General features: G+C 43.4%; 1 protein-coding gene across 1 annotated transcript in view; it reads left to right on the forward strand.

The window, feature by feature from the left end:
* Positions 1 to 13,591, forward strand: part of VSIG10 (V-set and immunoglobulin domain containing 10) — a 40,664-nt gene that overhangs the window by 23,631 nt on the left and 3,442 nt on the right. The window contains exons 4-8 of the mRNA XM_069557961.1: positions 1,257 to 1,517; positions 8,153 to 8,446; positions 11,240 to 11,350; positions 11,665 to 11,680; positions 13,184 to 13,398. Coding sequence (XP_069414062.1) covers positions 1,257 to 1,517; positions 8,153 to 8,446; positions 11,240 to 11,350; positions 11,665 to 11,680; positions 13,184 to 13,398 — 897 coding nt within the window. The remainder of the gene's footprint in view (positions 1 to 1,256; positions 1,518 to 8,152; positions 8,447 to 11,239; positions 11,351 to 11,664; positions 11,681 to 13,183; positions 13,399 to 13,591) is intronic.

The following is a 13,591-nucleotide window of genomic DNA, read 5'->3' on the forward strand; positions in this document are numbered from 1 at the left end:
CTTAAACACTGGGCTACCAGGGAAATCCCTGGGACTGCCTTCTTTCACTTAGCATCATGTTTTCACGGTTCATCCCTGCTGCAGCTTGTGTCAGTACTTGTTTTCACCTATGGCTGAAGAGTATCTGTTTTATGGATCTACTACAATTTGTTTATCCATTCATCTGTCCTTACTCATGTTATCCATTCACTCAGGCCCTCTAGCGCTAAGAACACGTAGTTCATGAAGCTTTATTTTGCAGGTGAAGAAACAACCAAATATACTCATGCACACATTCAGTGGAGGAAAACCACTGTAGAAATGCAGGGCGCACTCATCATCCATGCTAATGAAAGGGAGCATGAGAACAACAAATTAGTAGACAGCGTAATGACACGCTTACTTTATACATTATTCAGAGCCTTTGTAAATCTCAATGCTCGCTATCATAAATGACATTTATTGTGTATAAAGTTATATAAAGTCATTTCCTTGTTGCAGGAAACACAGATGAGTAGAAAGAAGAAAATAATCACTTGTACTCTCACCACCGTTTTGATGTATTTCCAATAATTTTTCTTGTAGATGCCACATATCCACCCATATGAGACCCAGATTTCTATTTATGTATATTATATAAAATATATAAAGTATTTAAAATATTTGCATATTACAGAAAATACTTTTATATAAAATATATATTATATAAAATATATAAATATATGATATATACATAATACATAACTATTTTATGTATAATTATGACTACATGGGTTACATTACAAGTTTGTAATTTGTTAAATTTTTATAGATATATATTTTTAAATTGTATTTGCACATAGCAAAAAAAAAGTGTGTGTTGAGGATTGGTGATGAATAAGTCTCTCTCTTCCTGTTATGCCCTCCAGGGATCAGCAGTGTCCAGTAGAACTTTCTGTGATGATGGAGATATTCTCTTGTGTGTGGTCTACTTCAGTGGCCACCTCCTACATGTGATTACTAGGAAATGTGGGTAGTATGATGGAGGAGCTAAATTTGTAATTAATTTAAATCAAATAGCCACATGTGGCTAGTGAGAAATGCAAATCTCTTCAGAGACTTAATACCCAGCAAGGGAAACCCGACTTTTGCCAGGCACTGATTTGTGCTAGGATTTATTTCAAGGTACACTAACTGGAGTTGCTGTTTCTTTGATACCCTGGTTCTATAATCCTTAGAGTCAGCCCAGTGGCTCATTTTAGCTTGTGATTAAGGCCATGTTCTCCGGTATTTTGCAGCTCCCCCTCCGTCAGCCCCCCAGTGCTGGGCAGAGGTGTCGCCAGGATTGTTCTCACTGCAGCTCAGCTGTCGCTGGGCTGGGGGATATCCAGACCCAGACTTCTTGTGGACAGAAGAGCCAGGAGGTGTGGTCGTGGGAACATCAAAGCTGGGGGTGGAGATGCTGAGCCAGTCCCAGCTGTCAGATGGCAAGAAGTTCAAGTGTGTCGGGAGCCACATAGTGGGGCCGGAGTTGGGAGCCAGCTGTGTGGTACAGATCAGTGAGTCTGCCTTGCCTTGTCCTGGGGTTGGGGTCCACTCACCTTCCTGTCTTCTGGGACAACTCTCTGAAAGAAGTTCTGGGAAAGAGATCCCAGGGTGTTGGAGTGAACTGAATTCCTTTCATATCTTCCTCCCATTTTCTTTTTTTAAAAAATCAAAGTATTGTTAATTATTATTTATTAACAAAATCAATCATTAATTTAAATTAATTTATTGATTAAAATTAATTTTTAAAAAATTGAAGTATAGTTGACTTATAATATTGTGTTATTTTTCCTGGGTAGCAGAGTGATTCAGTTATACACACACATACATATATATATATACATATTCTTTTTAATATTCTTTTCCAATGTAGTTTATCACAGAATATTTATTTATTTGACTGTGCCAGGTCTTAGCTGTGCCACACAGAATCGTTAATCTTCAATGTGGGCATGTGGGATCTAGTTCTTGACCAGAGATCGACCCTAGGTCCCCTGCATTGGGAGTGTGGAGTCTTAGCCACTGGACCACCAGGGAAGTCCCTATCACAGGATCTTGAATATAGTTCCCTGTGCCATACAGTAGGACCTTGTTGTTTATCCATTCTATATATACTGGTTTGGATCTGCTAACTCCAAACTCTCACTCCATTCCTTCCCTATGCCCTTCCTTATGCTTTGCTTCCTTTCTTTCAAACTTTAAAGATGCATAATGAAACTTCTTGGTTCTAGTCCAAGCTGGTTTTCTCTTGAAAATACTAATTGAGCACATACTACATGCCAGGCACAAGTTTCTAAGTCCTGGAGATGGAGTCGTGAACAAAACAGACAAGGTTCATTTATCTGTTGACAAATGACAGAGGTTCAATTTGTTCATGGAACAAATTATCCCTAAACTTAATGGTTTCAAACAACAATCATTATCTCATGATTTCTGTAGGCCAGAAATTCATACAGGGCAAGGAGCTGACACCTTGATTTAGGACTTCAGACTTTCTGAACTGTGAGAAAAAATTTCTGTTGTTTTAAGCCGCCCAGTTTGTGGTCCTTTGTTACAGCGGCCTCAGGAGACAAATACAGTGAGTCAGCCAGGGCCAAAGTATGTTGGATTGTGTTGGCCCTGGTGAGGTTGTCCTCACAGTTTATGATAATAATCCTCAGAGGTGCAGTGTGGACAGTGGGCATGCTGAGAAGTGAGCCCTGGTGTGCCAGCAAGTGCTTGTTCTCCTAGGTGAGTGGCATTTGAATGGTTGACCCTTCACTAATTAAGCACACTGTCCCCGGGTGTCCCCTCTGTGTCAGGCACTGCACCTGGCCTTGGGCAACATAAGGGACCAGGACTCACTTTCTGCCCAAGGACAGGGGTTGGCAATCTGTGCCCCATGGACCAAATCTGACTGAACTGTTTGGGGGGAATTTTTAAGAAATGAGATATAAGTCACATAATGTAAATTTCACTAGTTTTTTTGGGTGGGGGGAGGTCTGCACCATGCAGCTTGTGGGATCTTAGTTCCCCAATCAGGATGAACCTGCACCCTCAGCAGTGAAAGGATGGAGTCCTAACTACTGGACCACTGGGGAATTCCCTAAAATTCACTATTTTAAAGTGTATAATTCAGTGGGGTTTTTTTTTAGTACATTCACAGTGTTGTACTACCATCACCATTCTAATCCAGAACATTTCCATCACCCCAAAAGAAACCCTGTACCTACTGGCAGTCACTCTCTCTAGAAAGACCATGCGAGGATATTTCCCAGTATCTCCACCAACATTGAGTCTTATTAATTTTTAAAAACTTTTCCTGTTTGCTGGTTGGGGCATGGCTAATTGTTTTAATCTGGGTTTCTTTGATCACTGGTGGGGTTGATAATTTTTATTCACTTACTGGCTTCCTATATATTATCTGTGAGTTATCTGTTCATATCTTGTCCATTCTTTTTATTGGCTTCTTCATCGTTTCTTATTATGTCACAAGAGTCACTTAATTTCATAGAACTGTCATGCACATTATAGATATTATTCTGGCATATCTTGTTCCTAAACCATATTTGTGACATTTCTGCTAGTGATGAGCAATTTCTGATTTTGAAAGGGTTGCCTCTGTCAGTCCTGTTTTAGGTTTCTGTGCTCAAAAGGTCTTTGTCTCTTACTTGTTAACTTATTATCTGTAAGCCTCATAGTAGCCTGCAAATTAGGATGATTCGTAACTTGTAGATGATAACATGTGTAGACTAACTTACCCAGGATCAGCCACCTCTTAAGTGATGGAACAGCACTTAGCCAGGCTGGTCTGACGCCAGGGCCCTTGCTTTTACCCAGGTGACCTCTTTCCAGACTTGATCTGGCAAATCTTTTCTTCGTGTGGGATTTAGGTACTCAGCATGGTGCCAAGTGGGCTTCCTAGGTGGCTAGTGATAAAGAACCAGCCTGCCAGTGCAGGAGACATAAGAGATGCGGGTTCGATCCTTGGTTCAGGAAGATCCCCTGGAAGAGGGCATGGCAACCCACTCTAGTATTATTGCATGGAGAATCCTATGGACAAAGGAGCCTGACAGGCTATATATAGTGTTGCAAAGAGTCAGACAAGACTGAAGGCAGACGTGATGCATGTATGGTGCCAGGTGCTGTGGAAGAATACAGAGTCCTTCCCTTTAAAACGCTTAAACTTGGAGAGAGAAGTCTGGCAAACTTAAACCAGAAAATGGCAATATCATAATACAGCCGATCTTGAACAGCACAGGCAGGTTTGAACTGCGAGGTTCCACTTACATGTGGATTTTTTCCCCAATAAATATAGTACTTATATTTTCATTTTATAGATCTTTAACTCAGTGTGGGGAAAGTTTGTGTCTGATTAGAAAGCATAAGATGTGGAATGAAAAGAACTAGGGTTTGAGTCCTGATGCTATCCAAAACTGTTTCAGCTTCCTGTCCTTGGGTGAGTCATTTTCTTTGTGTTTGAGGCAGAGATAGCAGGGCATAGATTTTAGATTCCACACAGATGGCCCCCCCCAACCCCCATGTTGTTCTAGGGTCAACTGCAATAGAGACAGTAATGTTTTATTGAGTGCAGACCCTGTGCAGGTGCCGAGTATTTTGCACACAGCGTCTTGTTCAGTCCTCAATCAGCTGGTGCGCTGAGCCCTTGCAGTATTATCTCCCAGAATCAGTTTCCCAGAGTTGCGGTACCACAAACTTGGTGGTGGCTTAAAACAACAGCTGTTTATCCTCTCTCAGTTTTGGAAGCTAGAAGTTTGAAATCAAGGTGTTGGCAGGGCCATGCTCCCATCAAAGCCTTTGTGGCAGAATCCTTCATGGCCTCTTCCACTTCCTGATGGCTCTATGTGTTGCTGCGGCTCCATCACTCTGGTGCCTGCGTCTGTCTTCATGTGGCCTTCCTCTCTGTGGGTATGTCTCCCTATGCCTTCCCCTCTTCATTTTGCTTTTTTGCTACGTAGCACGTGTGATTTTAGTTGCCTTACCAGGGATCTAACCTGCACCCCCTGCAGTGAAAGCATGGAGTCTTTAACAACTGGAGCACCAGGGAAGTCCCTCTCCTCTTCTTATAAGATACCAGTCCTTGGATTTTGGGTCACCCTCAATCTGGGATAATTTCATCTTGAGATCCTTAACTAGTTACCTCTGCAAAGACTCCATTTCTGAGTAAGACCACATTCTGGGCTTGTAGATGAACACAAATTTTGGGAGGACGCTCCATTTTACAGAAGGTGAAACACTTGCTCAGACTCATGCAGCTAGAAAGCAGTAGACACACTCAGGGTGGTACATAACGGGGAGATGCCCAAAGTGTGTTGTGGACTGTCCCAGGAAGTGAATGAATGATGGACTGATGCTGAGAGAGGTTGAAATTGGCAGAGGCAGCTGGCGAGTTTTGTTATTTTGCCTTTACCCTCTCGTTTTATTTGCAGATCTTGCCTAAGTCATTATTCCTGTGGCCCTGAGACTTGACCTGTAATCTGAATCTAAATATGTGCTCAGGGCTAAGAAATGTGTCTGGAAAAGGGAGCTGACCGGAAGTTTTCCCAATTCCATGAGCACGGGAAATAGGTATAAAGCCAGGACCCTTCTCAACTCTGATGCCATCCAGTTCAACCCACCTCCCTCATGGGCACTCGACCCTGGATGTGCATGCTGGTCACCTGAGGGGCTGGTTAAAGTGCAGATTCTGACTCTCTGGGTCTGGGTGGATCCAAGACTGCATTTCTAATTGGCTCCCAGGAAGTGCTGATCCTGCTGGTCTGAGGACCACACCTTGAGTAGAAATGCCTTCGGGGTTGAGGGGCTCTGGATTATTCCACACAGAAGGACTAGTGCATCACTGAAGGGCAATACTAACATCCACCCAGGGATGCAGGGCAGCATAGCCCCCAAGCTGATGAAAAGCAATGCTTTCAGGGATTCCTGCTGCCCAGATCTCTCTTTATTTTTCTCTTCCTTTTCTTTTTTTTTTTGCGGCTGTGTTGCATGGCTTGCAGTATCTTCTCCAACTAGGGACTGAACCTGGGCCACAGCAGTGAAAGCACTGACTCCTAAGCGCTAAACTACCAGAGAACTCCCCAGATCCTTCTTTATATGGCATGTTCTGTTCAGTTCAGTCACTCAGTCATGTCAGACTCTTTGAGACCCCATTGACTGCAGCACTCTAGGCTTCCCTGTCCTTTACCATATTATATGGCATGTAGGCCCCCTAAAACTGAAGAAACCAACTCAACTCATGACAAGCTGCAGTGTTATGGAGCCCCGTGTGTGAGGACCCTAGCATGCTGTCCATCTCCTGCAGATCTGTGAGGCTCTGCAGCACCAACCCCACCTTGTCCCACCCTTGCACGCAGCATCGTCTTAAGCAAAACTCTGAATTTATAAATGCCACCCGAGCTGGCTGGTGACATAGCTTTTTGAGGGGTGAATGCTGCATTTGGCTAAAGTACGTACATTTGGGTTGCAGGGGAGGTGCACTGGGGGACTGTTTGTTTTGCCTTTAGTAAAAGAAGGGCCATTTCTCAAACTTTGGTTTGGGACCCTGAAATACAAACGTACTGATGAGGCTTGTCACTGCTGCTGGCTTTGTGACCCCAAAGGAAATTCTGGTTAACCACAAGCAGGGAAGGAGTAATTTAGCAACAACATGGGGGGAATCTGATAGTTGATTCAAGAAGGGGTGTTCGCAGGTGATTTTTCTCAGCAAAACCAGGTTTGGGCGATTCTCCTCTGTTGACCTGAACTAGAGAGAGGTTGTTCCACCCTCAGCCCCTTCCCCCTTCCCCCTTCCTTCTTCTCTTGATGCCAGCAGTGAAACCCTAGATTTCTCTCTTGGAACAACTGCCAAGGGGAAGCGTGTAGTTTCACTCTCCTGGGCAGGAACCCAGCATGCTGCTCTGTATCCCTCAGCTGCTGAAAATATGGATTTAATAAATCCTCCCAAGATGAATTCACTACCCTTCCCAAGAGGATATGCATTAGGGGGAAAGGCTTCCTGTGTGAAGGATACAGACTGATCCTCATAGTAGATCTCATGGCTCCCCGTCTTCCCCTTAAATCAGACCCCAAGGCCACAGGGATGCACAGTCTGAGTTTTCTAGGACAGACCTATGGTAGAAGAATGGCCTCCCAAGGATATCCACATCCTAATCCCCAGAGCCTGTAAATTTGTTTCCTTACATGGTAAAGGGACTTTGCATCCATGATCAAGGATATTGAGAAGGGGAGATTGTCCAGGATTCTCTGGTTGGGCCCAGTGTGATCCCAAGGGTCCTCATAAGAGGGAGGCAGGAGGGTCAGTGCGGTAGTGATTTGTTATGACAGATGCAAGCAGGAGTAATTCAAGGAAGGGGCCATGAGCCGAACAATGCAGGTAGCTTCTTTCTAGAAGCTGAGAAAAAAGGAAATGGATTCTCTCCTTGAGCCTCCTGAAGGAACCAGCTTTGCCAACACCTTGACTTTAGTTCTGTGAGATTAGTTCAGATGCCTGGCCTCTAGAACTATAAAACTATAAAAGGATGAATTTGTATTGTTTTAAGCTGTTAAGTTTGTGCAATTTGTTACAGCAACAACAGGAAACTAGTTCAGGTGCCCTTCTGTCCCCTGGAACACCCTTGTCAGGGTGTGTGCCCGTATTTTATCTGATCAGTGTGGTTTTTACACACAGAAGCCTAGAACATAGGAAGTAAGGAGATGTGGACCACAAAAGCCTGACTTCTTGGGTTCCATTCTTACACAGACGAGTTCATCCTGGTTTGCCTAGGATTTCACAAGCATTGAAAGCCCCCAGGTGTTGGGAATCCCCTCAATCTTGGGCAACCCAGGACAGCTGGTACCCCTAAAATCTAGTTGCTCACTTCCTTAGTTGTGTGACTTTAGGTTACTTGACTTTTTTTGTTCCTCAGTTTCCCCATCTGCAAAATGGGAATAACAAGATTATTGTTGAGAACTAGCTGGGTTAATACATAGGGTGCCTAGCCCATAGTAAATCCTCAACAAATATTATCTTTTATTATTATATGAGACCAGGTGTGGTACAGATATTCCTGGGGTTGCTTTGTTCCAAAAAAAGTAACATTCTTGAAATTCTCAGGTCACTGCTTGAATCTCCTTAAATGTTTATCTTTCTTTACTTTCTTCTGATGGCCAGGGAGCCCCTCCCTTCTCTCTGAGCCCATGAAGACTTGCTTCGTGGGGGGCAATGTGACGCTTACCTGCCAGGTGTCTGGAGCCTACCCCTCTGCCAAGATCATGTGGCTGAGGAACCTCACCCAGCCCAAGGTGGTCATCCAGCCCAGCGGCCACCACCTCATCACCCAGAGTGGCCAGAGCTCCACCCTCACTATCCGCAACTGCTCCCAGGACCTGGATGAGGGCTACTACGTCTGCCGGGCTGAGAATGCTGTAGGGGTGAGGGAGGTGGACATCTGGCTGAGCGTAAAAGGTGAGTGATGGAAGTGACCCTGGAGGAGTAGAGCTTCAGAGGACCAGCATGGGGACAGCTTGTTGCTTCCCTCTACATGTGTCACTGCCATCAGAGAGGAGGCATATCTGCTTACCTGTGGCTTGACAAGAGGGATGGGAAAATTACTGTCCAGTCCTAAATCTCTAACTATTGTATCAAGATAAAAAATTTATTTCTTCCCAACCCAGGGGTCGAACCCAGGTCTTCTGCATTGCAGGTAGATTCTTTACCACCTGAGCCACCAGGGAAGATACAAAAGTTATTTAATATCAGTTACATCCTAAAGAAAAAAAAAATATATATATATATAGAAAACATAAATATATATTAAAATACATGTCTAAAATAAAAGATATAATGATATATATATATATATAATATAAGCTGTGAAACATAAGAGCAAAATGAACACCCAAGAAACTACCATCCCACTTAAGATATACAACAGTAACCAACACTGCTGAAGTTACCTGTAAGTAGTGTGGCAGATTTAGAAAACAATAGCAGCAAAGCTAAAAAAAATGCTGCTCACTTAAATGTGCACTTTAGAAAAACAAAGAATTTTTTTTTAGTGTTACGTCCCAAATATTGCATCGGACATAACTTATTTTTTTTAATTTTTAAAATTTTTATTTTTTATTTGGCTGCACTGGGTCTTAGTTGTAGCATGTGAGATACAGTTTCCTGACCAGGGATTGAACCCAGGCCCCTGTATCGGGAGCATGGAGGCTTAGCCACTGTCCCATCAGGGAAATACTGGGACATACTTATTCTAAAAAAATTATTCATTGTTTATCTGAAATCCAAATTTAAGTGGGCATACTGTATTCTATCTGGCAACCCTACCTGTAGGCCTGTTTTCAGTCTCATCCTGGGCCTTCTGAAAAAGGTAACTCCTGAGTTTCATGTTTTATTTAAGAAAAATTTTGCAGCATACGTACATATTTCTTGAAAATACATTGTTTAGGTTTTGTTTCAGAGTTCTGAAAAAATTTTGTTATTATACAAATGTAGTCTTTTTGTGACTTGCTGTTTTTACCCCACATTTTGTTTTCCAGGATCTATTCATGCTGACATGTGTAATTATATTTCATGCCTCTTCATGGCTGCTTAATTTTCCACCATAGCACTATTCCACAACTAAATTGTTGATTTTCCTGCTGATGGACATTTGTGTTGTTCTGATTTTTTGTTGTTGTGATGAACAGTCTTGCTGTGAAAATCTTTTACCCAGCCCCCTGTGCACATATACCCAGGTCCCCAGGCAAATATGTCTCCAGCATATCTGTACCAAGAAGTAGAAATGAAGGGTTATAGGTTATGTACATTTTTATCTTTAATAAATTATAATAAATAATACCAAATTATTTTCCAAAGTGGTTATACCAATTTCCATTTGCAATGGCAGTTGTCCCAGATTTTGAACCACAGATTTTGTGATTTTTGTTCAAGTAAGTGCAAAATGAAATCTCACTGTGGTTCTAATTTGAATTTCTTTGATTACTAAGAAGGCTGAGCATTATTTCATATGTTTATTTGCTATTTAGGTTTCTTCTATGAAATATATAATTGTGCTTTTAAAAAAAGTTTTAGTTTATTTAAAAATTAAAAGAAATTTTTTTGGGGGTCACATCACGTGGCTTTCTAGATCTTCCCCAACCAGGGACTGAACAAAGGTCTGGAATCCTAACCACTGGGCTACCAAGGAACTCCCCATAATTGTCTCTTTTGATGTTTCCCTCTTTCTTATAGATATATAGGAGTTCTTAAGAAATTCCACACACTAGTTCCTTGTTTTACATGTTACAAATATCTTTCAGTTAGTCCTTCTTGCTTTCTTTATGGTATCCTTTGATTTGCAGAGGTTGTTTAATGTGGTTGATTTTATGAATATTTTCTTGTATCAGCAGCATTTCTGTGTCTTAAGAAATCCTTATCTATCCTATGGTCATGAAGGCATTCTTCTATATTGTCTTCTTAATGTTTTATTGCTTCCTTTTCACAGTTAACTCTGTAGTCCATCTACAGTTGACTTTGGTGAATGGAGGAAGTAGACATCAAGTTTCCTCCACCCCCAGTTTGGATAACTACTTGGTCTAGCATGACTTCCTGAAGAGTTCCTTTTTTACTCACTAGTCTGTCCTATATCAAGTTTCCTTTTGTTCATAGACCTGTTCTTATCGAACATATGCCCTGTAGAGTAGAAGCCCTGTGCAAACCACTAAGACCATCAGAGAAGTCCCTTCCTATTCTGTTCTGTTGATCACGTCACTGCAGCACTAGTAATTCACATTCCTAATTACTGTAGCCTTAACAACAGTCTTGATGTATGAAGACACAGATTTTAACTTTCCAATGTTCTTTTGCATCACATGCTTCCTTTGATTCCCACAAACTGTATGAAGCAGGAAAATGAGATATTTGTCTTGCTCTACAGAGAGGTCATGAGGCTTCCCTGTAGCTCAAACGGTAATGAATCTGCCTGTGAAGCAGGAGACCAGGGTTCGATCCCTGGGTTGGGAAGTTCCTCTGGAGAAGGCAGTGGCAATCCACTCCAGGATTCTTGCCTGGAAGCCTGGTGGGCTACAGTCCATGGGGTTGCAAAGAGTTGGACATGACTGAGTGACTAATACAATCCACAGAGGTCAAATGCCTCACCCAAGGTCACAAAACCAAGATAAGAGCAGGATCCAGGCAGGGGAGGCGAGGTGTTGCACTCCTAGCTGAGTGTGTGTCACCTGGATAAGTGAAGGCTGTGGTGTGTCTTTGCAGAACCTCTAAACATCGGGGGAATCGTGGCCACCGTCGTGAGCCTCCTTCTGCTGGGACTGGCCATTATTGCCGGGCTCCTGTTGTATTACAGCCCTGTGTCCTGCTGGAAAGGTAAGAGCTTCCCGGAATGGTAAGGACTTCCTGGGCCCCTTTGTTTCTCTTGCAGGCTTCCTGAGAGGGTGTGGGTGGGGGAAGATGGTCCCTGTTATGCTCCCACCTGAAGCTCCATTCTGTAGGCTTCCAAACTGGGTCCAGACTTGCAATAATGAAGCACCCAAGTACCCTTCCTGAGCACCCTGTCATCTCTCGTATTGGGTCACTTTTCTCATTGCCCGTCCTTTTGTAACTGTTAGCTGGCTTAGAAACTTCTGTGAGGCCAAAGTAGATCTTATTGGATATTAATGTTTTTTCCTTTCTCCTTTCAGTAGGAAGCACTTTCAGGTGAGTATCCCCTAGACTCAAATCAGAAACCAATTTCCATAATCTGTTTCCACGGATGTTTTGTTTATAACGTTTCATAAGAGCAGTAGTAACCACTACCACTGGGGACCCATTAGGGGCCAGACCCAGGGCTAGGGCTTCATCAGGCGTTAGAGACCACATCATACACTCCTCAGGGTGCTCCTGGCATCGCCATTTTCCAGATAAGGTGAGGGAGGCTCACTGAAGCAGTTTCTGCAAGCTTGCGAAGCAGTTTCTGCAAGCTCATCTAGGAAGTGATGGCCATACCTGCAGTCAGACCCAGTTCTGATTGATTGCAAAGTCTGTGCTCCTTTTTCAACGCCAGACCTCAGGGCGAGGCACATTGCTGGTTTGTCGTTGAGGCATAAAGACAGCATGTATGTGTTGAGCTCAGTCATTCATGCATTTATCTAATTTTCTGAAAAGAGCTAAAAGGAAGAATAAGTCATCATCTTACAGCGTGCTTTGGAAAACTAGTCTGCGTATGCCCAGAAGCCCCTCCCAAAAGGAGGGAACCTTAGTAGGGGAGAAACAACTAAGTGGAACTTGACTTCCTGGGAGAGCCTGTGCGGGAGCGAGGAACTCTTTGCTTCGCTTCTCTTATCTGCTTATAATTTGGGGTATTACTGTTCTGGGACAAATAATGAGATTTCATTGTTCTGGCACCATCTTTCATGGGAGTGTTAACCTGTACTGCCCCATTTTTGAGGGTCATTTTTGGCATGAGTTTGTCCTTCCCCAGGCTTATTTCTCACAAGAGGGAGCAGCTTGGCATAATGGGAAAAGGCTTTGGAATAAGTGGACCTGGGTTCACATGGCTGCTCTGCCCTTCAAGCCTGAGGTTCCTGGAAAAGCCCTGACCCTCTCTGAGCCTTTGTTTCCTCAACTGTTTCTCAGAGGCAGGATGTAAGGATTAAATGAGAATGTCATGCTCACAGGATTGTGACTGGCCTATGAAATGTACAGTCTGGCTGGGGAGGCAGAACTAGCAATCATCTAGAGGTCAATTCAGTGCCAAACAGCTGGCTGTGGACGCCAAACTCAGTCACAGCTAAAGGCTGCGGGGGGAGGGAGAGGACTTTCCTAGGGCTTTGAATAATGAAAAGGAGGAGAAATTTCAGTGAGTAGAGGAGAAATAAGGGCATTTCAGGAAAGGAACAAAGCATCTCTGTGCTTGCTGCAAGGGGAACTCAAATGGTGGGTGCTTGGGACCCTGAGGTCACCTGCAGGATGAACAGCAGGGAGAGGGGAGGGGGGATGATAAAATTCACCCAGCACACGGTGTGATTATCTAGACAGTCTGTGGCAGCACCTCTCTGAAAGGTCATCATCTCCATCTCACAACTCAACCACGTTGAGTCCATGAAGAATTGTCCATGTTACCAAAGGGGATGCAGAGAACCAAGTGTTCCCTATTCAGTGAGGGCTGAAGTTGGAGAAAACAGGGTATCTTCTTGATCATTTCTTCCTTTTGGAAATTAGGAGGCAAGACATGGGTGATGTCATGGTTTTGGTGGATTCAGAAGAGGAAGAGATGGAGGAGGAGGAGGAAGATGCTGCAGAAGAGGAAGAGGAGGAAGCTAGTGAGAGGGAGGAGTCACCAATAGAAATAACCAAGTATGGCCACATTCACAGAGTGACTGCGCTGGTGAACGGGAATGTGGACCAGATGGGCAACGGACTGCAGGCTCTGCAGGGTAAGCTCTCTGCCCTTTAAAGCACTCTGCAAGGTTGTGGTGGGCTTCCCAGGAAGAAGTCTCCATGGGTCTGCTTTTTAAGGGCTGGGAAAGACAGTTAAAGTTTAATCTAGAATCTAAGAATCTCCCATCAACTACCAACACAACAATTAAACTGACAAATACTTACTGAGGGCCAGCTCTCAGAAAATCA

Source organism: Ovis canadensis, chromosome 17, assembly GCF_042477335.2.
Source record: "Ovis canadensis isolate MfBH-ARS-UI-01 breed Bighorn chromosome 17, ARS-UI_OviCan_v2, whole genome shotgun sequence".
NCBI classification, from domain to species: Eukaryota; Metazoa; Chordata; class Mammalia; order Artiodactyla; family Bovidae; genus Ovis; species Ovis canadensis.